At 49.9% G+C, this 26,092-nt stretch overlaps 2 protein-coding genes across 4 annotated transcripts; one reads left to right on the top strand and one right to left on the bottom strand.

Moving 5' to 3' along the window:
• The first annotated feature begins 160 nt into the window (after positions 1-160).
• Positions 161-6,923, top strand: LOC148820745 (retinol dehydrogenase 8). Of its 3 annotated transcripts, none has more exons than XM_088932253.1 (9): positions 161-206; positions 1,239-1,297; positions 2,317-2,527; positions 2,913-3,034; positions 3,190-3,351; positions 3,798-3,977; positions 4,615-4,708; positions 4,904-5,087; positions 5,374-6,923. In XM_088932253.1, exons 4-9 carry the CDS (start codon positions 2,938-2,940, stop codon positions 5,587-5,589), a joined length of 933 nt encoding a protein of 310 aa, XP_088788379.1. In that variant the 5' UTR covers positions 161-206; positions 1,239-1,297; positions 2,317-2,527; positions 2,913-2,937; the 3' UTR covers positions 5,590-6,923. The 3 variants fall into 3 exon arrangements, with proteins under 3 accessions (XP_088788379.1, XP_088788380.1, XP_088788381.1); XM_088932254.1 differs by having other exon boundaries at positions 173-206; positions 2,392-2,527; XM_088932255.1 differs by lacking the exon at positions 2,317-2,527 and having other exon boundaries at positions 198-206.
• Positions 6,924-7,499: 576 nt separating this feature from the next.
• Positions 7,500-25,657, bottom strand: gpr108 (G protein-coupled receptor 108). Its single transcript, XM_088933496.1, has 18 exons — positions 25,478-25,657; positions 22,657-22,773; positions 21,575-21,625; positions 20,827-20,912; positions 20,093-20,172; positions 18,991-19,163; positions 18,562-18,612; positions 17,665-17,766; positions 16,560-16,693; positions 15,577-15,652; positions 15,256-15,329; positions 14,837-14,954; positions 14,473-14,603; positions 13,896-13,939; positions 12,915-12,964; positions 12,648-12,731; positions 12,238-12,359; positions 7,500-11,765 (listed from the first exon to the last, which is right to left on the bottom strand). The coding sequence occupies exons 1-18, from the start codon at positions 25,568-25,570 to the stop codon at positions 11,678-11,680; spliced, it is 1,674 nt and encodes a 557-aa protein (XP_088789622.1). The 5' UTR covers positions 25,571-25,657; the 3' UTR covers positions 7,500-11,677.
• Positions 25,658-26,092: the final 435 nt, after the last annotated feature.

Here is a 26,092-nt window from a genome sequence, read left to right on the forward strand (position 1 = left end):
AATAATAATAATGAATGCAAACCTACACAAAGCCTTAAAAAAGGAGAGAAGTCGCACCCGATTAAACTACAATCCCCAGAAAGCACCGCGCCGAGCGACCTACGGCGTTTCCTCCGCCCTCGCTCGGAGACCCCCCCCTCCACCCTCCGGCCAGCCTTGATGTGTTCATACAGTAGCCAGGACCAGTCTGGTGATGCGCTGTCGATGTGGGTACCGACGTGTAAACTTCTGTAGCGCAAAACGGGGAAAGTTTTTTTGCATAAACGATCAGCGATGGACGGTTTCTGGTGAGCGTGCAGAACGCAGGTTGGAAGTAAAGACTTTGCTGTTCTGGCAAAATTCTTCTTTTACGCGAACTGGCTGTGGCGAGCTCAGTTACAACGGCGCTTACAGTGCAGCAGCATCTTTTTTTTGAGTGGGGGGGGGGGGGGTGGGTGAAATTGTGTTTAAGCCCCTGCGGTTTTAGATCTCTGTAAACCGAGGTGTAATTTGTTAAAACCGAGGTAATTTACCTGAAGTTATGGGTACTGTGCGTGTGTTGTACAGTAAACACGTACCACCGTTTAGTTTAGCAGTCCCGGAGTTTTTTCCCCGTTAAAACAATCTGTAATACTGCAATACAAAAAAAATACAGCGTTACCTAGATTAACTCTTGCTATTTTACGCCAGGACTCCAGGTTGTAACGAGCCATCTTGTACAGCTAACAGAATGATCTGAATTTTAAGTGATCTGCCAGTGGGATAGACGCTGTAAGAGCAGTACTGTATTAACTCTTAGCGCATTCTAATCTGCTTCAGCAATCAATATGGACGCCAGCTTTACTGCTACTTAACGTCTTTATTGGGATGAGGAAAAAGGACTGCTTCCAGAGGGGTGCGAGGGATTATAAAATACGATGTTGAAATAAAGATTTAATAACGCGTTTAACGATCGTGCGACACGGAGGAAACTCAATAATATCGATTACTTTGCGATAATGCTGCAACAAGTTCAGAATGTCTTCGGTGTTTTCCAGTCGCAGATAAAGGCACGCTGGTGTGCCTGAGTCATGTGCAAGTTGATGAAAAGAAGATGCTCATTGTATTCTGCCCTCTTTCCCACCCAAACTGTACCTTAAGCGAGAGACCCCAGTTCAGTAGTTCGGTCAGGACAAGGGGAGGGACACACATACACACCTGACCGAGCAGCGCCTGCAGTTCCCTGCAGCTGAACTGTTGACTTTGCGGGTGTCTTCCAGGTAGGAGCAGTCGAACCCTGGCTGAGAAGATCGGCGCTCCGGGCGGTGAGCGATTCCAGGTAATTTCGTTTCCCGCCGCGCCAAGCGTGCCTCCTCCCAGGAGCGGCAGCGATCCCTCTGAAGCACAGGGGGCGCCAGCTCGGCCTCCCCCGCTCCCTCGCACTCTCCTGGGTGCCCTGCTGACACAGCTGACCCCCTGACTCACTGCACTGGGCCAGAGGGTCTCCAGGTCGGCTGAGAAGCAGGATCCCAGCCCCTGACATCCCAGGATTGCCCCCGCCTTCCGATGGATCGAGGTGCCACAAGCCGACGGCCCGGAGGAGGGGGGGGGGCTAACCTTGGGGTCCAGGAGGCTGTCGCTACTGTATATTATCAACTGCAATGGAAATGGGAATTAGCGCTTTGTGACAAGATGTCGCTCCGGGATTGATTGATTGATTGATTGATTGATTGACTGATTGACTGATTGACTGATTGACTGATTGGGCATTAAGTCACTGGGCTGGGGCTGCACAGTGTCCCTCCCCACTCTGTGTGTGCCTCTGCAGCAACACGAGAGCACAGGCACTGCTTTGCAGAGGGTACCTGTACTGCACACACGTCGGTGAAACCGTGTTATGAAGCTGAAACGCAGGTCTTGGGTAGTTCTGCCATAGCGACACTCCAGAAACACAACAGTGAATTCCTGACACGCGGGCTGCGTGTGCGAAGCCATTTCTGCATCTTATTACTGCAGCAGCTCCTGCACACAGCTCCCCTAAGCTGCCACTGGTAGGAGGCTGAGAATTCATGGGGCTGATGGGCACCCCCAGAAAGGGGAGAAGGGGGGGTTAACTAATGAGTGTGAGGCCACTGCAGACAAAGCGCTTCCTTTTCCTGGAAGGAATTAGAGTTGTGTTGCCGTGCCACAGCGCGGGAGACGAGCCGGTAAGGCCAGCCTCCCCTGAAAGGGTTAAAAACCTTCTGGGTAACCATAGGGATCCCCGTCGCGCCATACTGCGACGGGACAAAGAGGATTAAAGGCTTAGTGCCAGATCAGGCTGCTCCACTGGTCCGTGTGTGTGTGTGCATGTGACAGGGAGGAAACTCAATAGAGCCCTGTGTTTCCCTGGGCACTTCGATTGGGGCACGGTGTCCGTCCCGGATTCTCCAGGAAGAGACTCCTGCTTTTCTGGAGGATGAGGAGGGGTGGCGATAGCCGGTAGCTTCCTTTCCCGGACCCTCACTGACTCTGACACTGACTCCGACCAGACCCCGCAGAGGAAGCAGGAATAAGGGTTGCAGTCCCAGTGAGTATGTGATGGTGAAAGGCACTGCACACACTGCGCGCGCATTTTGGACTTTAGCTTGTTAGTTTTTCATAAGTGTGATCTGCAGACCAAAGGTTTTTTGTACCAGCCTTTATATTCAGCATTATCCAGCTTACAGCTGGAGGTACAGTACTCCTGCATAGGCGGTATTTATTAGCTATTGTTGTTGAGTTGCTGGAGTTGCTGGAGATAAATGTGTAGTGATCGAGTGAGTCTAGAAGTAAGAACCTGTACTGAGATCATGTGTGCTTTGCTAAAAAAGTCATACCTTTCTTATGGGGCCTGGCCTACTTAACATTGATATGCATGTGGTTTCCATTTAAATCATTACAAAAAAAGAGGCATCTGTTTTTACCTGTTGTAGCATAAGCATCCAGCAGGGCGGCGCCATGGCATGCAAGACCGTGCTGGTAACAGGCTGCTCCTCGGGGATTGGGCTAGCTGTGGCCGTACGTCTGGCCAAGGATGAGCTGAAGAGGTTCAAAGGTCAGAGGCACCTCAAGTATCATCATTATTATTGTCTGACGGTATAGAAGCTGTATTCCTACACATGGAATAACACACAGTAAAAAAAAAAAAGCTATGGGGGTAAAAGTTGTGTAAGGGAGGCCTTTGCTGATGCATAGTCCCCCGTCTGGCAGTGGTGGCCACCATGAGGGATCTGGACCGCAGAGGCCCGCTGGAGCAGGCGGCAGGGAGCGCCCTGAACCGGACCCTGGAGATCAAGGAGCTGGATGCCTGCAGCGAGGACTCCATCAGGAGCTGTGTGGACAGCATCCCCTCCCGCCAGGTGGACATCCTGGGTGAGACAGACTTACTGGCGCACAGCCTTACGTGGGCCTTGTGCCAGGCAGAAGGTGTTGAGCTCAAAAGCACGAAATATGCCATCTGCTTCGTCTTAATGTAATTCTTCAGGATCCACAGCTGCAGCAGTGTGCTGGTCTGGAGCAGGGCTCTGGGAACCCCGTCCCCTGCAGCTGTAAACACTAGCCCCTGCCTGGTTTAAACTCTTGTCAGGCATGACTATTTTCCTACAGTACGTTTCGTTCCAGAAGCACAGAGGTGCGTCTCTTACCTAACGAGAAAAAAAGCTGAGAAAAAAGTCCGAAGCGACTGGCACACTGTGATGAGTGTGTAGAACAGCTTCTTGCCCTGCGGGCCTGCAGAGTGGTGTTGAAACAGGATTTATGATCGTTTCCTCCTACTGTGCGTGTGTGTGCCACCCTGGCATCTTGGCGTCTCTCCTCAGTGAACAACGCGGGCGTGGGCATGATCGGCCCGCTGGAGTGCCAGAGCATCGGCGCCATGCAGCAGCTGTTCGACACCAACTTCTTCGGGCTGGCGCGCCTGGTGAGGGAGGTGCTGCCGGACATGAAGAGGCGTCAGGACGGGCACATCGTGGTGATGAGCAGCGTCATGGGCATCCAGGGTGGGCAGCTGGGGGTGGAAAGGGGGGGTGGGTTCATGCTTCCTTCTTATGATGGGTAGGAAATTGACATTTACCTTCTCATGGGCGAAAATATTAGGAATTCGCCCCCTAGTGGACTCGTGGTGAAACACTCAGTGGCCTGCGCCCATTATTTCCACAACAGGGAAGTTAGTCCTTGGGCTAACCTTGATGAGCTTGTAGAGCTTGATGCTGAAGAACCCAGGCAGGCAAGACCTGTAGCTTGACTATGGCTGTAACCAGTGTAGCTGGTCTGCTGCCTTGGTGCTTTTCCCAGACGTTAGAATGGACATCAGGCTATGCATTGTGTGACTGGCATGTGGGCCATTTGCATACTGTGGTTAAATGGATGTGCTTGCCTTGAAACCTGGGGAAACACAAGGGCCATACACAGACGATAAAAGGCCTTGAGAATGAGAGTATTCAGAGCATAGAAGGGGAAGATCCATTTTCATGTGACTGTTATTCCTTCAGAAGACGCCTTTTCGTAAGATTAAACATCAGCTGTCTGGGAACTGCCCTGTGACTTCCTGCAGCCCTCCAGGGGCGCGACTAATTTTCTCTCCTCGTCTCTCTTTCTTATCCTCTCATCCAACCCATCTTCCCCCGGGGGCCCCAGGTCTTCTCTTCAACGACGTTTACTCCGCCTCCAAGTTCGCGGTGGAGGGTTTCTGCGAGAGCCTGGCGGTGCAGGCCCTCAAATTCAACATCAGGTGAGCGCGGGGCCTCCGCTCTCCAACCCCAGAGCTTTCCCGGATTCCACAGCATTCCACAGATCGCCCACATGGGAATCTAGTTAAGGTTTGCTGGCGTCTGGTCGAGAAGGATAAGGCTCCTCAGCGCGGGGCGGTGGTACCGCCTGTGCTTGGAGTTGGCGTGAGCGAATGGTCCCCCTCTCCCCTCCCCAGGATGAGCCTGATCGAGCCCGGGCCGGTCATCACGGAGTTCGAGAAGAAGGTCTACGAGGAAGCGGACGGCATGGACCTGGCGGGCACCGACGAGGAGACGGCCAGGATATTCCGGCAGGTCTACCTCCCGTACTCGCGGAAGATCTTCGCCGCGCTGGGGCAGACCCCCGAGGAGATCGCAGAGGTAGCGCGGTCGGCTGGGGAGCTGCCCCTTGGTCTCGTACAGAGGGAAATACCTTCAGCGCGGCGGGTTTGCACACATGGGCCCACTCTGAAGGCTGGGCGAGTCCTGCCCCATCGTGACCCAATCCGAGAGTGGTGCTCGTCCATCTAGGGGCTTTTAACTGACCGCTTGATTGGCTTCTGGGAATAAAAATATTCCTCGTGCGGGTCACCGGCCTGCCCAGTGCGGTTCCAGTCTCCTCAGCCTATAACCCCCATTTTTGCTTTCCGGTTTGTTTCCGTCGCAGCAAACGCTCCAGGTGATCACGGCCGACAGCCCCCCCTTCCGGCTGCAGACCAACCGCCTCTACACCCCCCTGACGGCGCTGAAGCACGCCGACCCCAGCGGGCGCCTGCCCCTGGACGCCTTCTTCAAGATGGTCTTCAAGCACGACCGCGTCTTCAACGCCAGCCTGGGCTTCCTCCGGCTCCTGCGCGGGCGTGGCGCCAAGAAAGCTGCTTGAGACCGCGGGATGGGGGGGGGCGTGGGCGTGTCGCCTCACTCTCATCACTCGGGCACGCCCCCTCCCGCCTCCTTCACCACGGGCCCGGATCTGTCCCGCAGCGTCCAGCCGTAATCGCAGGGATAATCGGAGCGAGCCCTGTGCCGGCTGGGCCAGTGCCGGGCCCCCACCACGGCTCCTTCCCTCTGGTCTTCAAAGGCCGCAGTCCTGCTGGGCTGTTCCTAAAGCGCCGCCTCCCGCGCCGTCGCCAGCCTCGATGTTGCGGCGCAGTGGTTCCGTCACGCCGAACGCGAGAAGCGTTAGTGACAGGAACAGGCCTCTCGGCACGCCTGTCCGTGCTCGTGCCCGTCCAGTTTGCTACGTGGGCCTGCGACAGCACCGCGGCCCCGGTGACCCCGCCTCCAGAGCTGATCCGTGCCATTGGAGGAACACCGGATTGTAACAGGTGTCCAAAACAGTGTGCCGCGCACCTAAAAGAGGGAGTTCCTTCAGTCTGTCACTGGAGCCCATCTGGCCAAACCGCAGGGCCCGGCCTTCACCACCGAGCGCCCGTCTCCGCAACTAGGAGCTCGTCGCGGGACGGTTGAGCCGAGGGTGGCGTAGTGAGCGGGCCCTGGTGAAACCGCTCCTCTGTTATCCCTGGTCCAGTTTCCTGCCAGGATCCCGTTTACTGGATTAGGACGTATCAAGAACAGCAGGGGAAAAAAAAAAACAAAGCTTTTTCTTGCGGGATGTGAAGGTTGAAAAGCTGCTGCCCTGGCCTCAAGCTGCCGCGGTCCGGTCCGGTGGACGTCTCGGAACGGGTTCTGGTCCGGTCCACTCCCTGTGCCGATTCCACCAGTCCGCGTCTGCCATCGGCTTGGCAGGTTGCCTGGAAGCAGCGATGGTCTGGGTCACGTGGCCCCCTGGGAACTGGAGCCCTTCAGGACAGGAAGTTCTGTGGATTTTCCCCAGAGGCAGGACTACCGAAAACAGAGCTAGATAGCTGCTTTTAACTCGCTGGAGTTTTCTTACAGGCTTGCCCAAGTACAAAGTTAGGTCAATCAATAAATTAAAACGTCAGTAGGGTGTGATGACTGACCACAGGTTTACATGTTGGAGGTTTAGGTTTATTTTCAGTGGGCCTGGCCATTAAACTGCAGACATGAAATAAGTTTTAAAATAATTGTTCTTTCTTGACATTGCACAGGATTCTAGGTACTGTTTTGCAGTATAATCCATGACTCCTTGTTAGAACCGTGTTGTATTTTAATACCTCAGGAGTGAAAGTACTATCAGCCTCATGTCAAGGAATGTTTGTAACAATGTGGTGGATTAAAAGAAAGCTGAAGCTACAGCACCTTGTATTTGTAATCACACTCACAACCAACATTTTTGGACAGTGCCCTCACATCTATTTGGCTTTTTTTTAAATAAAAAGTTGAAAATTAAAAATGAAGAAGGTTCCTGCCATCATTCAACATTAAACTAGTTTAAAAAAGCATTTTGCAAAAGTGTTTGAATAGTTTAGTATTTAAAAAATATATTTTTCATTGCAGTGATTAAAAAGACAAAATGCTAGTTAAAAAAAGCAAAAATCTGTCCTGTGTCAGTGCCCTGGACTCCACAGGGACCAGAAGAGTCTAGAGCCTGTGACTGGGCTGTGTCAGTGTCCTGGACTCCACAGGGACTAGAAGAGTCTAGAGCCCTGTGACTGGGCTGTGTCAGTGTCCTGGACTCCACAGGGACCAGAAGAGTCTAGAGCCTGTGACTGGGCTTTGTCAGTGTCCTGGACTCCACAGGGATTAGAAGAGTCCAGAGCCCTGTGACTGGGTTCTGTCAGTGTACTGGACTCCACAGGGACTAGAAGAGTCCAGAGCCCTGTGACTGGGCTGTGTCAGTGTACTGTAGAATTGTAGGACTACTCATAATTTTTTTTAATTAGATTTATTTCCACATGTGCACATTAGTTATACACAGCACATCTGAGTAGCTTTATACATCAAGAAAAATATCACAAAAAGTGATCCAAGTTGTAATACTTTAAAGGAATTATACAAAGTACTTTTCTTATACAGGAAGTAGCACTTGGACACCAGTGCTTTGGATGCTGCATAGACCTCCCAACCAGCAATAAAAAAAAACAGGATTCTTAAAATCAACAGCACTCAAGAAAGAAAAAACCATTGCACACTGTAAAATGTCCCATCACACATACTGTGCAGACACACTGAGAAGCATGCTCCCAGACGTACTCTCCTTCCAACTCCGAGACGATTAAAGCTATCGAACCATGAACACTGCAACACCTGCCACCCCCCGAACCGTGTGCATGAGACTGAAACTGGGCGGCACCCCCCCCCACTTCTGAAAACGGGCTCTTTACATTATTACACTGGCAAGTCATTCACCGTGTCTAAAGAGAGACTAGGGCCACGGAGCAGATCAACAACTCAGCGCCTCGTTCACAAATACTAAGGAGGTACAGGAGTGACAGACCAGCTCTGGTCCTCGAGTGCCGTGGCCCCCAGGGTTTGCTTGAAAACAAGGAAAGCCTTCAGGTCTTGCAAACACTTTTGAAAAATTAAGCAAATACTGAGCTCAGTTAGGTAATTAAGGACACGGGTGGAAAGAAAACAATGAAGCCTTCTAGCCCTCCAGGTCTGAAGCCATGCAGTTCCTGAGGTCCAACTCATTTAACTGGCTCAGAGTGGTCCAGCTCCAGGCCTGGAATGCTGGTGTTGCTGCAGGTTTTCATTCCAGCTGGGCTTAACTGGACCAACTTCCCGAGCAACTTCTTCCCACCTTAACAGTACCTGGCTCCTTACAGAGACTTGGAAAACCTGCAGACACACCTGCCCTGTGGGACTAGAGCTGGATCGTCCTGATCCTGATCCACCACCACACAGAACCACAGTGGTTCAGTGGTGGTTTACATCTCCGCTGGCCAAATGAGCTCCAAGCAATCCCACCAGGCTCGAAAAGCATCGGCTTGGATCCAGCTAAGATTCTGGGTACTTCACAGCTCGGTGAATGAAATCCAGAGATTCTAGTCTCCTGAGGACAAGGTTGACGATCATAGCTGAACGGCCACAATACAGGAGACCTGTGAATACAGGTGGCTCGCTGTAGTGTAACAAGCTTTGTTACCTCTTTAGGGAATTCCTTGCCTGCAGTCTACCAGTACTGGGTTCGCTCCGAGATGCGCCTCCTGGCCACCCGCTGTCCGTCTTCACTGCCCAGTTCGAGAACGGGCCAAGCAGCGAGCCCGTGAAGGAAATCACAGAGTCCACTGGCAACAAGGGACTGTTTGTTTCCGCCCACTACAGAGCGGCGACTGAGGCAGGGACGGAAGCAGTGACGTCGGCCAGAGACACGGCCCTGCAGTGGGCGTCGCTGTCTGCGAGCCACAATTGTGGACTCTGAGTCATGGCACAGTGGCGGCAGCTAGCCGAGCCCATCTGGTTCAGTAAGTAGTGCGTGCAGCAGGAGAGTCCCAGCGCCTTGGTCCAGTGAGGACAGCGGGACTGTTTCGTGCGGGAGGGTGGGACAGGGTTTGGGAGGCTGCAGGAGAAGGACTGAAACAACCACCTCATGGGCTATGGCACAGTCCGAACGCAAACACACACACAACTGGGCCGTCCTGCTCAAAACAACGCCTCTCTGGCCTCGGAAACATTCACACCAAACCTTTTGCTGTAAAAGCTTAATTTCATCTTACAAAAGCAGGGCAAAAGTACAGAATTTTGTACATGTTAGCTTCTTGATTTTTGTTTCTTCAAGCACAGTCTTCCTGGCTGTCCTGCAGGATTAGCACAGTAAATGATACATTTATCTTCAGATCTATTTATAATATATGTACACCATTTTTACACAAATGCATAGCTTTGCAAGTGCAGAGCTGGTAGTGCCTTTTTGGCAACTCAGCTCATCTCTGATTTCAAGGGCCTTGTACCGGCATAAGACAGTGATTCTCTCATCCTGGTCCTGCAATGCTCATATACATCTTCCCGGCTGAGCCCCTCATCCCCAGTGCCAAATTATCTTCATTTTCTGTGAGAGTTGTTTTTTTAACTTGCTGTCAGCTCTGAAGAAGCTGCATGAGACTTGTAGTTGGCATGAACCCCGTGCTAATGAGCTAAGGATTTAAAAGCCCTGACTCACCGCGGGCGTGTCTGGTACAGGGTCTTCCCCTCCTGTGTTTGTTCCTCTTCAACTGGTTGCCTACTACGAGATGTCCATCCAGAGATAAGCCAGCACATTCTTAATTAGCAAGTGGAGCAGAAACTGCATAAAGGTCTGTGGGCACAAGTTGCTGAAAATAATGCACTTTAACTGGGGGGGGGGGAGGGGGGTTCAGAAATTGAGGAGTGAGTGCAGAAGAGGGTCTACACCTGCAAGCAGATCAGTTCCAGGCTGCAGGCAGCACTGGTGGCGAATGAACCCCAGCAGACGCAGGGGTCCCCAAGGACCAGGCCCGAGAAGTGCTGGCGTACAGGAAAGGGAAGAGAACAAGGCTGTCTCTGCTGGCCCTGTGTCTTTTAAGAGGAAGTTAGGAAGGCACAGTTCTGGATCACCCTGGTGTGTGCTCTTCAGGACTCGACACCAATCGCGTGCTTCCAGGTGCTTTTACAGGCTGATTTCTAAAGTGTCCCACACCAGCGCCAAACCTGCTGCACTGATATTTTCCATTTTATAGATAAGATAAAAATCTAGGAAGAGGTCCGGTAAAGAGTTAACCATACAATTCTGGGAGCTTGACAGAAACTCTGAAGCACTATGGGTGCTCACGTTCATAAAGTAAGTTTCTCACGATTTTTTAATCCCATGAATCAAATGCCTCTGCCCCTGTAAAATCAAATAAACACACAAAAAACATGTATATACAGGTACATATAAATAAAAACACTTGAAGTGTGGTTGGACTGGGTTACACATGAAAGGAGAAGTACAGTAATCTAGTCCTGTTCAAACTTTTCTTTGCTGAAATAGAACAGCCACCTGGACTGCACAAACAAACTGTAACAAACTGCACTTTGGATTCGTGTTACTACTACTAGCGATCATGCGCAGAGACCTAGCAAAGGTGATCCGGGTTGCAAACGAGAGTTTCCAAAGAGGCAAACAAGCTGTAAGAGGAGGCCTGGTTCTTCTGGAATGAAATAAAAAAAATACGTCTTATAATTACAGAGATGACCCATCTCAGATCTTTTTTTTTTTAAAGGCTACCACCTACGATTTAAAAAATAAATACATACATTGACTGGCATCCATTTCCGAGCTACTCGTTACTCAGAAAATAAGAGGGGGCTCCGCCTGAACCCCAACACACACCCCCCCCGCCGCGGACTGCCGTGCGGTTCCCCAGGTTGAGAGCGCTGTGAGCCGGGACTCCGGCGGGCCCTCTGCTGGAACGGCTTGGACAAGCAGATCAGCGAGATCATTCCAGTGTGCCGGACACTGAAGGCTCTGCGTGCTTCTTTAAAGTTTTTGCACCAAGAATGGAGTCAGCCTCAGGGGCTGTGTAGCCAGACTGTACCAGAACAGGAGCAGGATTCTTAAGGGGAGGAGTGGTGTTCAGAGTCACTTATTATTGGACTCGGGCTCTCTGCCATTTCCATTTTTGGGTCAGAGATGCTTTCCCACTGTGCCATTAAAGATCAAGGAATTTGAACACCCTCCGTCTTCTGACCCGACTCCTCTTCTGCAGACCCAGCAAAAGGAGAAAGGATAGTCCCCTGCAGACAGCGGGACGTGTCTTTTAAAAATGCCATGGTCCTTGGGGCCGCGCTGCTCTCTTCACCCTCAAGATGAACATTTCACTGCCGCGTTCTCAGGGGCTCAACTGGGGGGGTGAAGTGGGGAGACACAGCAACGGGTGCCGAAGCAAAAAAAAAAAGGAAACTGATGGAAAAAAATAAGAGGCTTCAAGCTTCACGGGGCCTGCTGATTCAGATTCTCTTTCAAAAAAACGGCAACAAAAAAAAGACAGAACACGTCACGACAAAATCCAGCGTTCGTTTGCATAGAGCAAGGCAACCCGGGGCTGCAAAGCAGGCCGCGAGCTCCTGGAGAGGAAGGGGAAGTGCAGGGCTCGCCTCAGGCGGTCTCACACCGCCGAGTCTCTCAGTCTCTCTCTGCCATTGGACGTCTTCTTCACTTTGGAGATCCCCTCCAACACACCAGACTCCGTCACCCTGCACAGGGTCACAGGCAGAAACACGGGCATTAAAGGGGCTCTCCGGGGGCATTACTGCGAGAGCCAGAAAGTAGGAAGGACAAGACGGAGAAGGGGGAGAGCACCTACTCAGGAAGTAAGAAAACAGGGAAAAAAAATGCATTTGCCTGGCAAAAGGAAAGGAATTCCTCACGGACGGCCAAGCCTTACTTTCCTGTACGATGGCACCAATCAAAACAAAATTGCTTTCAAGTAAAAATGGTAATTGTTACCTGACTACATAGCTGGAAATGAACGGCCACACACTTAACACTCGGGATCTTGAGTGCACAAACTCATCACTGACAAATGTGTGTCCACCCTCCTCCTAGTTAACCAAATGGCTTTTTTGCAGTGCTCACAGTAAAATCTTGCTGGGGAAACACCTCAGGCGCAGAGATGGCGCACAAAGAACAGGGGCTAATGACAGACAAAATAAATAAAGATCTTACACTTCGTCCATCTCCACATCCTCCTCGTCCTGGGGCAGCTGGAGGTAGGGGTTGTTGGAGGCCGGCCTGAACTTGTACCCCGTCAGCACAAAGAAGATCAGAGTGGAGACTTCCACCAGCAGCTGAAAAACAGCACACAGCCCCCGAGTCAACACTCCATTCTCTTCTAACTGAGACTACTCCTGCTTGTACACATTCCCACAATAGTCAGAATTTTCCTTAGCCTTTCATGAATGGCTTTAAAGTTTTCATTTTTCCTTAATAAGAATGACACCTGAGGGGAGTCCAAGCATATTTTGCCCATGTTATGGCTTAGATCTCCCATCAACATTGCGCTCACAAAAATCTGATTCACCTTGAAAGAGACAAGCACCAGTTCGGACACGAGCAGAGTGAGCAGTCCGCCTTACCTCGTAGAACCACTGCCACTGGAACGGCACGGTGACTTTGAGGAGAATGGCGATGATCCGGGTGAAGTAGATGTAGCACACGATCTGGAGGCAGAGCACAGACTTAGACACGTGAAGAAGGAAGGGGCTCCTCCCATTCTACACCTGGGGTGGAGCAGCACACCTGGAGCACAACAGCACTGCCCCCCTGCAATACTCCTGCCTGCACAGCGCTCCGATTCTGTATCCTCAAGGCAAACAGCAAGAACAGAGCTGCACGGTACTGACCATCACGTAGTAGTGCCGGAAGAGCTTCAGCTTCTCCAGGTTCATGGCAGCTGCAGGAGCAGAGGAGGAGAGAAGTGTGAGAGACTGGAAAGACACCAGGGAACAGTGACGAGCTGGGGGCCTGCGTGGGCAGGGAGGGGAGCCAAGCAGAGGTCAGTTCCACAGTGAACAGGAAAGGCTGGAAGGACACAAGCTTGCAGGGCTGAAAGGTTCTGTGGGTCACTATTTTCAGTGTGGGATTAACCGCTGCTCGTGCCTACGAAAACAAGGCATCAGTGTGTTTCTTACACAACGCTCGCCTGTAAATACACTAAGAATGCATCTGCTGAGCAATATGAAAAGCAAATGAAATCTGAATAAAAAGCAATATGAAAAGTACTAAGTGCACCAATGTGAAAAGCGGTAGTACTAGAAAAAAGAAATATACCAGTTCAGACTCAGATTAAAAACGATCAATTATTGTTCACTGATTGCTTTAAAAGATACAAGCTGTGACGCTCCATGAAGTTGGCCCCCCTATAAACAGCACAAACCCAACGCATTTTTGTGTGCTCCATTTGTGCTGGTTGTGCCCTTTAAAGTAGCATTCTCTGCTGCTTTCATCGACGAAATATATCGCCGCCTTTTTTCAGGGTGTGATGTCACTCAGCCCCCCCTTACAATAGCGACAAGAGGCATGTGAGCCCCTGAAAAAAGGGACCAGCTTCACAGAGCTTGTCAGTAGCACACATTCAATATGCAGGGATCACATCAATCCAGACTGAACTGAGATTAAAGGTACAAATCCCTTATAAAAAATCACCTCCTACAATACGCTCACTTCAGACGATAGTCATCCTCTGCACAAATCCAAAAACTCGTGAGAACACCACGCAAAACAGAAAGTCAAGCCCTCAAGCCAAATGTTATTAACAGACTACTGTGTGCGACTTCTTGAAAAGCCCCACACGTCAGAAATACTAATAAACCATCAACACTCACCTTTCCCGTCTGTGCTGGAGGCTTCCTGCAAATGACGTATTGACCTAGAGTGGGGAAAATCAGAAACCGTCACTGCCCTGGGCCTGGCTGCACTGAGGTTACTAAGCATGAGCGCGCGTGAACCAGGAGAGCCAGGGTTTACAGCACAAGAGTAACGAGCTGCATGGGCTGCAAAGCACCAGGCTGACACGAGAGACGGATCTGCCACCGATATCAATCTGCGTCAGTGACTTTGTGTGGTGAAGACAAAGGCGCTTGAGGAACAGAAGTCTTTTTTGTTTTGTTTGTGGGATGGTTTATAATGGTTTCGCACTGACGAACAGTGCCACTTTCTCACCCTCCTGCGCTGCACCCAGGTTCAAGAAAACTCAGAAGCACAGACGAGAAGGAAAGGAACATTCAGAGCCGAATGAAAGGAATGCTGTGAGGGCAGAAAAGGCTTGTCAAACCACACAGCAGCTGACGATCGCCTTTGGGCCTCCACGAAGAGTGACAAGGGAGGGTTGCTGAACGCTGGATAATGCTGGGGGTGATTTTCTGAGACTTGGCACATGTTCAGCCGCAGCAGGCTACTTACCAGACCACGGGGAAGAGGATGGCTCCACAGCAGATCAGGTCGACCAGGAAAAGGATCTCCTTCCACAAGGCGTACTCACTGGCCCCCTCCTCCGTCGACTCGATGATGATGTAGGCCACATTGGCCAGGACCTGCACAGAGAGGACAGAGTGGCTACTGACCAGGAACACAGCTGGTCCACTCCAAAGCAAGTCTTTAATCTAATTTACCCCTACTTAATTAGGGCAGCAAGGTGAAATAAAATAATACAATGTCAATTAACCAATTAAGGATCAATTACATACAGGTTAATTAAGCAGTTTACAAGAGCCAGCAAACACTCTTAATAAATCAAAAGAACCCATGCACAAAAGATATTCAGTACCTGAAGGGGGATAACAATCATGAAGATCTTCTTCTCCTTGTCTGACAGGATGTATTTGACAAAAGCCCAGCCAGTCCCAATGAGGGCCAGAGTGATGAAGAGCAGAGCCCCCTTCAGCCTAAGAAGAAGACAGGCAGAGGCAGCCTGATCAGCGCCTGACAGCTAGGTAGCTCTGCTCTATTGAATGCAACCCCACACCGGCAGCACAGAAATACAAACCTGCACTGAGATCTAACTGACCACAGAGCATTCATACCACAGTGCACGCAGACTTTCAAACATGTGTCAAGGGCAAAGAATTAAAGGCAACGTTAAACGCCTTAGAAACAAGTCTAGAAACTAGTCTAGAAAGTACTCTTGGGAACAAAAAGACCCTGGCTGCTAACTCAGTGCAGGTCCACATGCACAGCAGAACTCACAGGTGGGTGATGTAGTACATGACAGCCCAGCCTTCAATGGGGTGTCCTTTGGTGTTGATGAAGTAAAAGTTTATCTGCAAATTAAAACACGTTCAGATTAGCTTGCAGCGGTGAACAGTTTTTTTACACCCACTCTCGCGCTATCAGCACCAAACCTGCAGATTTTACTGGAGTAAATTACTGGCAAGTGATCATGCTGTTCTTGGCCAATTAGACCCACAAACGAGTTAATGAAGTCACGGGGTACTGTAGCTCATCTGGATTGGTAGTGCAGCAGGGAACCCTGCTCAAGCGGCTCTCCAAACAACGCCGAGGACTCACGCTGTGAAAGATGAGCGAGAGGGACTTGGTGAAGGCCAGCGCTGCCATCAGCCAGTGGATTTTAAAGACGTTGAACCTGCGGGGACAAAGACAAGCCCGGGAGTGGCTGAAAGCACTTGAAAACCAGAGAGAAAAACACATCCATCAAGGCCTGCACAAAGACAAAAACAGAGAAGCACCCCTGGAACTGCCTGCTTCTACTATGAGGGAGCTATTCAAACTAACCAGCCTGTTCATCACGAAGAGGATATCATCACCCTTTACATCTCCAGGAGTAGAAATAAGCACTGGAGCACCCTGACGTGGTTTTTGCTTTGTCAAAGTATCATAATAAGCCACATAACAAGTGTTAAACAAACTGTGCTCGTTACTGCTACAGGGGTGGGCAGCAGGTTAAAAAGAACCCAGAAGGAGCCACAGGCCCATAAAGCCTGGACTTTGTGCCCCTGAACCCCTTTCCACCCAGGTGGGGCATCACGGCTGCAGGGTGGTTTCTATGAACGTGCAGAGCGGTCAGAGAGGAATGATGCTGGAAAATGCAGAAAATCCCACATTCCTGGGACATCAAGCTTTCCAGCATTGGAAGAGCATTTGGTTTTTGTTTTATTTTACATCATGGGAGCTTGGCTCTTCCCTCAATAGGTGTTTCTAACTCTCAGCTCTCCCCAGTGGCCTGTGAGGAGAACCTCAAAGGTTTTGAGGTTCCAGATCTCGAAAGGCGAATGGGCAGACGAGAAGTCAGATGAGAGAGAGAGCTGGGAAGGGCAAAGAGCAAAGCAGCAGAACCTGGCAAAGCTTCACATTACACCAGGCTTTCACATTACGCCAGCGACTGACTAGCCATGCTGTGGACACAAATTCTCTGGGAAGCTTCAGGTAACAGCTGGATGAGGACCTTAGATCAATAAGATACTAGGAACCAGGCGAGCAAGACCAGCCACAGGGCCTGTAACTGCAGCGTCCCAGTGTCTGGCTCTGGTTACCTGTGCTTCAGCAGGATGTACACCCAGAACATGGCGGCCGTGAAGAAGAAGCCCGACATGACGATGTACAGCAGGGGCAAGGGAATCTCCGCAGCCGACAGGTACCCCCCGGGGTTCCTCTCCGTGATCAGCACCTGCAGGAAACAGAGAGAAAACACCTGGGAGTCAGGGAACTCCGCCTCCACCTCCATCTGCCATCCAGGGATGCAGCTCCAATGCAATTAGCAAGCAAACAGACACTGGGGCAGTGAAATTCAGTCCTGGTCCTGGAGAGCCACCAGGTTTTCTAGGCAACTTGTAATCATCAGCGAGATAAGTCCTGGAGGCAGGAGTAACAGAGACTATTTAAGTAAACAACTGGCTCAGTTCAAGTCATTAATAAGCAGGAGAGTATTAACAGGAACCAGATCTGTCCTCCAAGACCAGGAGTGATTTGCATTAGACTGCACCGGTCCTGAACACATATTTGAGTGAATGAAGGAGCAAATTTACAAGGAAGCAACCAAAATGAGCTGCAAACAGGCCTTGACATTAGGCATCCGACTTCAAACAAGTCTGCAATAACAGTCGAGCTGGTATTCTTCCCTTTACAGCGAGGGGTGACTCTGTTATCACAACCTTACCCGCCACCATCCACCCCGATCAAACTCGCCTGCTCCCCACCCTCAGAACTGTCAGATCACAGGCGACGGAGGTGAGGGCGTGGATTTTGGCAGAGGCGAGAGGAACATGGAGGATGATATTAAAAGCATATAAATGCCCCAGCTTCACTCTGCACACCTGATGTGGGCAGTGTACACAGGCTCTCACACTGATGCTCATCATCGCCTACAACGGAGCACAGCTCAGCCAGAAGAGCCCTGGCCCCCTGACCAGGAAAGTAAGTAGGGTGGTGGAGCCAAGCCTGGGCTACACCAGGAGGACACTGCACAGAAGAGCCAGGACAGAGATTAGACTACCACTGCACACTGTCCTTCTCCATGACTGTCATGCACTGCAAGGCTGATGCAGAGAATACACCTGCAAGCATAATCTTAACAGCTCAGGCCATCCTGTCAAACACCGCAGCTGAGGGTCAGCACGACGGGAGGCAGTGCAAACTCACGTCCAGGTTGAAGGGGATCTCCTTCCCAGGGTTCCTGTTCCTGCAGTTGTGGAAGTTGAGGCTGTACAGTCCCTCGGACTTGGAGCCGAAGGTCAGGTGAAACTGCGGGACGGACAAAAGGGACAAGTAAGTTACTCACCTGTCCTCTAATAAAAAGATTAGGCTGAAGAAGCCAAGATGCTTCATTAACAGATATCTGTTGACCATGAACCATGAACACTGCCCGTAACCTTTCAGGACCAAAGCTGGGTATTCCTTTGCAAACTGATTTCTTACAAGACTATATTTCGGAAACAAAGACTGGCCTGCATTTACTGGCCAAAATATTAGGAACCCCTGGTGCATACCATGACTGGCCTGTGCCAACAGCTGGAGTGCGGCAGGTGCATGCCACAAGGCTCCGAAACATCTGCATTGGATCTCCTCCTCCTTTTCCAGAACAGGATTCCTGTTTCCAACAGGATTGTGATCTGAGAATGGCACTGGCCAAAAATGGCAAAGGAATATCTGTCTCAGGCTGCTCGAGCCCAGCCATGAAGTGCCAGCACCAACAAGACTGTATTCGTACTCATGGGAGGGTTCCTAACGTTCTGGCCAGTGAGCATACAACACCTACAGGACCAGGACTTGACACCACCAGTACTGAAGCATGACTACAAATTTGGAAAAAAGCTTCAAACTAAATTGAAAAAAGAAGACTCTCAATTCATTTTTGCTGTTTCATCAGTAGAGGCTTCGGAGAGACAAACAGGCAGAACGGGCAGCTTTACTACACTGATATTCCAACAATTCCATAATTCCAAGGGCTTTTCTCCAGCACATTTCCCTGGTGTACGGTAAGGGAAAGGGAGGTGCTTAAGCAATAAACCTTGAAGAAAAAGTTTTTTTTTTACTTACACTGAAGTTGTAGACGTTGTCTCTTTTTCCCAAGGCGAACGTCTTCTCCACCTGCGTCGTAAGAGCAATCGATTAACTGCTTGCAACAAAGAACCATCAAAATAAAAACACGGAGCTGCCTCAAAACAAAACAAGTCTTCTGAGCAGCATACACCGGCAGCCCGGCCATCAGGGATGACCCCACGACTGAGCTCCCGACTCTTCTGGGATTGTCCAGCACGCCGCCTGTGACAGCCCTGCTCTCCTCCCAGGAGCCCCGCGGATCGCAAAGATGTCAACCGGACACAAACGAGACCACTTAGGAGCAGCCCCACCCTCCACGCCTCCACTGAGTGAGGTGGAAAGCAGGTTCACCTGGTGCATGGAAGTTAACAGACTGCTCTTCCCATGGCACAGAGGAAGCCTGCTGCGCCGCTGCACTCTGCTTACTTTACTGGGCAAGGTGCTGGGGCTCTTCTCCGGCGAGGTCTTCCGCGTGCCCTTCTCGGGCTCGGCTTTCTTCTTCTCAGGCTCCTTCCCTTTCGACACCTCCGCAGCAACCGGACTGCTTTTGGTGGGGGCTTTGGCCGCGTCTTGAGGACTTTCCCTTTTTCTTCTGTTTCCTGCCAAAGAACGAAATGATCTGCGCTCTACTTTTTGGGTTATTGCAAAGTCCAAAACCTGCCGACGCCACTTGTTTATCCTGGATTGGATTACTCGCCCGTTCAGTTCCTGTCATCCGCTGCTTAGCCCTCGGCTTCCTGGCAAAGGGCCCCCATATCCATGAGGGGTGAATAAGGACTTGCACATATGCTCCTCCGGCAGGACCACCTGTCAGAGCCTTTCCATCCATCCTCTAACCTCTTTACCCAGTACTGGGTCGCACAGGAGCCGGAGCCTATCCCAGCAAGGCAGGGTACACCCTAGATGGGACGCCAGTCCATCGCTGGGCAGACAGACACACCCACACCAGGGCCAATTAACCAAACTGCATATCTGTGGGCTGCAGAAGGAAACCGGTCCACCCGGAGGAAACCCACTTGAACACAGGGAGAACATGTGAACTCCACACATATAGCAGAACAGCAACTGAACCCAGGGCCACTGCACTGCAAGGCACCGCCACGTCACCCACATCCTTCCCATATGCCAGCTCCAAACTCCATCAGGTTTTCCACAACCCTCCTAGACGTTAAAAGTCTACAGCCTTCTAACCCTGATCAGTTTATATCATAACAGAGATAGAGAAACCTGGATTCCAGAGCCTGAGCACTGGCGGATACAAAACCACTGATATGACATGCCTCCTCTTGTATGCATATAAACACGTTTCTGACTAAGGCTCAGAGCCTCCAGCTAGACATGGGACCTGCGACAGGCTTTTTCAATCAACAGTCATTTGTATGAGAGAACAAAGGAAGAAATGTCGGACAGGTATGGCCCACAGAAAAGTATTGAAGTCTCACAGGCTGGCAAGGAGTTTAGCTCATCAAACTCTCCAGTAAAAACAGAAGACAAAAACAATTATACTTGAAACATGGATAACGCCAACCTGAGGACTTTTCGGCTTCCTTGTTTTGCAAGTCCACGGTGAGGATGCTGTCCTGCTCCCCAAACATCTGGACTTTCACTCTGTACAAAACAAACAGCACCAAGGTTAAAACAGATGAACACCCCCCCCCACACCCCTGAGGACTCACATCTGCAGCCACAGTCGAGGGCGCGTTGCCTCATAGACTGAAAAAAAGAACCGAGATGCTGCTACAGAAAGTCTCAAACATCCAGCCAATAACAGCCAGAATGCAGGACTGGCTCTGGGCTCTGGTTTTGGCCATGCTGGAAACTTAATAAATAGCCTTGTGGGCTAATCCACCGGGAGGCTTAAAGCATCAACTGTACTGTCAGGCCCACAGCTGAGGCCGTGATCTTTCAAACGTCACATCACACTGAGGGTTCCTAAAGCTTCTCAGGACCCCAGGATTTTCTGAGTTCTGCTTTCCAATTCAGCCTTGAGCTGAGCTATTTGCTTAACTAGATATTACAGAGGCAAGTCAAATGTTTCCTAAAGTCAGCTGTAAATCTGTAGTGTGAAAACTAAAACATAATACAGGCAAATAAAAGCAAACTCCTGGTTCAGTTAGCTATCCAATCACAGAGCTGAGAGGTCAGGAGGGACTGGACAACTCCAGGCAGTACAGGAGCAAGCCCAGAACTGGTGTACAGGGCCGGGCGGCACACAAGGCCAGTCAGGAAGCCCCCAACATGAGCGGGCTCCTGGGATCTTACTGTTGGGTTTTGACATCGATGAGGAAGAGGATGAGGGGCTCAGAGCTGCTCTTCTGATTCAGCACACATTCATCCAGGTCCTCCGCCTGCAGATACACGCACAGGGGAGAAGAGGGGACAGAAACAGGGTCACTGCCTGCATCGCGTGGTCAGACTCTCAGAGTCTCCGATTTCACACCGAGCAGGTCCGCAGAGAAAACACACTTACTGCTCACACCCACATTAACAACCTGCAGTTACATTACAGGTATGAGCTGGGAGCAGTGTCAGTGCACGGGCTACAGATGAACAAGCAAATCTTAATTGAGGAAAAATAGAAAGAAAAATTAAAACTCATAACATTTCTCTACTCAACATTGAAAAAGCTTCACAGCCAAAACAGTGAGATTGTCATTCTACTTTTTACCATGGAATTAATCTCTACTCGTTGCTATAAATACTGCATATACTATATATATTGACACACACAGGCCTATTAGTTATCATAAGAAGAGAATTTAATCCCAGGGGTTCCAGTGCTGGCACAGATGTGAGGAGACAGGTAAATCTGAACTCTACAGTAAGTGCTGGCATAGTCAAACGCACAAGGAGGAGCTGAATAATAATCTGAAGAGTAAAACACACCAAGCTGCCTCACTCCCACATCTCTCACACATCTCTGCCACTGCATTGTGCATTCCAGGTCTGGAACTGAACTCTACTCTACTACCTCTCCACTCTAACCCCTGAAAAACAAATATCTACTTACAGCGTAGGTCAACATTCCATCGACACGGGATTTCGACAGACTGAACCCAACCTGCCAAGCAAGTGAAAATGATTTCAAAATAAGTTATGCCGTGAAGTTATCCTTTGCATGACTGACGCTGCCCACACTGCTGCAGGGTTAAATGAAGCGTAAACTACAAGCAGCTGTTGAAACAATAATTACATCTGTCAGCACTGAGGTCTGGGATCTCACACTGATCTTGGACAGACAAAAGGCATTAGGCACCAAGCCCTCGCGAGATAATTTCTTAATAAAAACACAGGACGTCCCCTAGAATCCGTAGAGGTGGCAACGAAGCCTGGTAAGAGCTGCAACAAGAGAGAGCCCTTCATCTTTCTCTCTCCAGAGCTCCGTGCTTTTTCTTCCTCTTTCCTTGGTTTGTACCTGTTGTCTGGCATGTGTGCCCTAAGGACTAGGGTGTGGCTGCAGTCTGCGTTTGTGGTCAGCTCTTTTACTGGGGAACCGCTGAAAAGTGAAGAGCAATGCTCACATAGGCCACCAGGACAATAACGAAGCAGAAAATCTACTTCAAAAGCTGCGATGCTGCCGCAGGACATGCACAACTCAGAATCAAATTCTGCAGACAGAAATTTGTTATGAGCTGAGAGGCTGAGAACCACTAAACCAGATATTAAGATGGACGGCTCTGCCCAGAAATGAGCTAATGAGCCAAATTCTGTCCGGCCTACAAGCGTGAGCTTGACTGACACCGGTATAACTTAAACAACACACTGATTATAGAATAAAGTGACAAGATTTTGCCACCACACTGGTCAAGGTCAGCCAATGCAGACATGACTCGCGGAGGCTCAGGAAGCTCTGCCTGTGATCTCCACCTCACCCCTAAATTCTCAGCGATATGAATGGGGCGTCTATAGCTGAAAACTGTGAATAAACGGTAACACTGGGTTTCCCGCAGACATCTGCATGCAGGAAGGGCGCAGGCTGCTGCCAGAGCAGAGTCCTCACACAGCAGGCAGTACACCGCAGGAAGGGGAGAAGCCCAGGGACGCGATCCCTGCCGCAGTCCGGGGAAAGAAGACAGACGGCGATCCGCTCACCGTTCTGCCATCGATGCTTTTCTCGTCTTTAAGGCTGAGCCCTCTCAGGTAGACGTCCAGTGTGCCGTTGCCGTAGAACCCAAAGGAATTCAGGCGGATCAGGGATCGGGTCTCATTCTGGAATGAAAAGAGACGCAGGAAGAAGACTGAGTTCAGTCAGGAAGACCAGCAGACAGTAGTATTCCTCCCTTTCCCTTCGATCCCAATCAAATAGAAGTGGACTGCTGCCACCCCACTCCGAATTTTAACCCTTCAGGAACGCTGGAAAGGGAAAACTAGATTCATGTCAGAATGACTCATCCGTTGCATGTCAGTCGCAGAAACAAAAATATCAACAGAGACACACAGGACAATTCAAAATCAATTCTACATTTTCAAACCACATTGTTTAAAACTATGACTAAGACCAATGCAATATGGCTCACAATACAGTATATAGGGATTTCAAATATCCAAGGGTGGAAAGCTTATTGCAGCAAGTATAGATACAAACAGGGAGCTGCATCACCTTGGAATACACAATGGTAAATCCCATGTGGGGCTTGCGTTCCGATTTTCAGCATGGAATTAACCTCTTCTTGTTCCTATATATGCACATCATGTTGTTAAAGTGAAGATATTACAACACCTACACAAGCATGGACACCAGACTCTGATCCGTACAGTGGTTCAGGTTGGACGTCAGCTTTTCACCCGGCTGGTCCCGCAGGGCTCTCGCACAATGTGTGCACCCGCAAGACAACCGCCAGACCCAGCCCCCAGCTCAGCTGCGCACCGAGGAGCAGCAGCGATGGCCGAGATCCTCACGCAGGTCATGAAAAGTGTGAAACTGCCGAATCATGCGTGTTATACGCTGCGCCTGGGGGAATAACTTCCAGCGCAAGAAGGTTGCGGATGTTAAGACTGCAGGCTGCAATTGTAGGGCAGCGTGTCTGATGAGCAGGAAAGCCAACGCTAAGCGTGAACGCTGGAAGTATTTCATCGTCACATCAGTCTGCACAACCTTACTCCAAGCGAAAAAGCATACATCCAGTACTGAACAATGGTTTAATTCAACAGCAGCTTGTAAAACAGTAAACAGTGGACACAGCAGTGCAATCTGAGTCCGATTTCCACACCCGGTCGAAACCAGCTGCAGTGCACACCTGCTGTTCCCCCAATCGCTGTGAAGACACAAGGGCTCATAAACCGCCTCTGTCTTGCTCTGCTCAGCTCTGACACCTGACAGTGGTGAGTCATGCAAAAGGCTTTACTTAAGATGCTCACAAAAAAAGACAGGGGTGAGAGTGTGGGGGGAGCAGGGTTAGACAGGCCAGTAGCCTGTGACGCCTGTCAGACAGCCGGTTCTTTAAGAGTGGATCTCAAGGTGAAGCTTGCTTTTGCAGGGAGAGGGTTGCACAGTCAGAGACAGTCCATCCTGAGCTAGTTTGAGACAGTTCCTGCAGGTGCGTGTTAGGAGGCAGGAGGGAATCACTGCTCTCTGTGTTGTTAAAGCAAGGAAAGAGCAGCTCATACACAGGGTTGGAAACCAGTCAGGACTCACAATGCCTAGTAGTTCAGGTGGGTAGCTGCGTCAGCATGCGTAGGCTGCAAAGGAGCAAGTAATAGGTCTTTCTCACACCTGAGGAAGACTCCACAGCCGAAACGTTGTGTTTTCTTTCTTCTCTTTTCAGCATGGAATAAACCTATTACTTGTTCCCTCACAATGCATAGCTGTTTTATTCCAAAACCTGCAATTTCCAGCTTGCAGGGATTCATAAAAGTGGTCGATTCAAACTGAAAGGGTACATTAAATATATTTTTACCCAATTTCTGCCTAACTATGCAAATTTACTTTGATGGGTGCAATAATTAAAAAAAATACCCAGACACTGATTCTGATAAATCCCAGAGAAAATCAGGCTGCTTGGTAATGAGAATCTATTTGTTGTCACTATAAAACCTGGAGTGGATGAGTGAATGCAATAGGAGTCCTGTCTCCTGTGCACTCCTGTGCAACTGTGGACTGACCGCTTTCACTGATACTGCTAAAGGAGATAGGGTTTCAATATTCTGCCTCTGTCTTTCAGAGCCACACAGAGGACAAGGTGTACATTTAGAGTTGTCTAAATAAGTCAATAAGTCAACCAGCTCACATGGGCATTCATGCTTCAGTTAAATTCACGTAAAAATGTGTATTTTAAAATATGTCAGTATGTCATTTAATTAACTCGTAACGAGTGCAATTATGTCATGTTTCCCTTAATAATAAAGGCTGACATTTCTCTAGAGCCTTCCATGTCAAAGGATCCCAAAGCTGTTCTGCTATGAAGAGCAAACTGTGACAACCCATTTGTTCACGCTGTGGTTTTAGCGCAATACGCTAGCATTCAATTCGTGTCCCTTTAGACACGCCAGATATTAAGCAAAACGCCGTGTCTAGGTGGCATGGCGTGGCGTGGCGTGGGGTCTCCCGCGCTCGAGCCGCCACGACTCACCCGGATCTCTCGCACGTTTCAACCGGAATCGCCTGACATGGATCATGGTAACAAAGATAAATATGTTTCGTCCCCTGAAGTTCACGTCAAAAGTTCCAGCGATGCTACCAGCGCTCCCAAGCTGTCTCACGGATCGACAACTCTACAAGAAGCGCTGGTGGCTCTCGGTTCCGACAGTTAGCTACAACACGCCTTCGCTGCTTTGTTGTTCATTTGATTCAGCATTCAGGCGCAACAACAGGAGACAACGATGCGACTTGGACCACACGATATTCAGAGGCCCAAACATGCCGACCGTACAGCGTTAACTGAGGCCGTATGGAACAAATGGAAACGCCTCTTACCTTCAACACTAGATGGTGTATCCTAGCGCCACAGCAGCCAAAAAGAAATATGAAAACGAACAGTCGACAACAACTTCCTCGGTCCCCGGCCATCGTCGCTTCCCCTCCGATAAGGTGTACGTTGTTTTTATTAGTCCCTAAACTCTCCGCTTTCTAGTTCCGAGTTACTTCCGGCTCCTCAGTCAGGAGTTACACGTCACCACAGCAACACCTCGCACGTCCCGCCTCCACAGGAGCGAGCGACGCGACTCTTATCCAATGAAACGCCGCAGGTGTCGCCTCTCGCCCGCCCCCTGTGATTGACTTCAGTTTGAACGAATCGGGTATTTCTTAGAGGAACTTTTTACCGCGTGACCTGAGGGGGTTTCACTACAGGTGAGGTTTCGAAGCTGTACAAACGACTGACGTTTGTTGTATAAAGAAACTTCCCATTTTAGCGACTCATCCTGTATTGGAAACCGCTTTCATCTCCGTGACGCCATGGAATTATCATCTTGAAAGAAAAAAAAAACATTATTCTTTTTACTTTAATTGATCGCCTGGTACCTGTCTGTTCTAATACGTGTTAAATAAATATCAGTAAAATCCATATATATTCTCAGGGTCTGTGACCTT

This window comes from Atractosteus spatula, chromosome 14 (genome assembly GCF_055471065.1).
Source record: "Atractosteus spatula isolate fAtrSpa1 chromosome 14, fAtrSpa1.hap1, whole genome shotgun sequence".
Lineage (NCBI taxonomy): Eukaryota > Metazoa > Chordata > Actinopteri > Semionotiformes > Lepisosteidae > Atractosteus > Atractosteus spatula.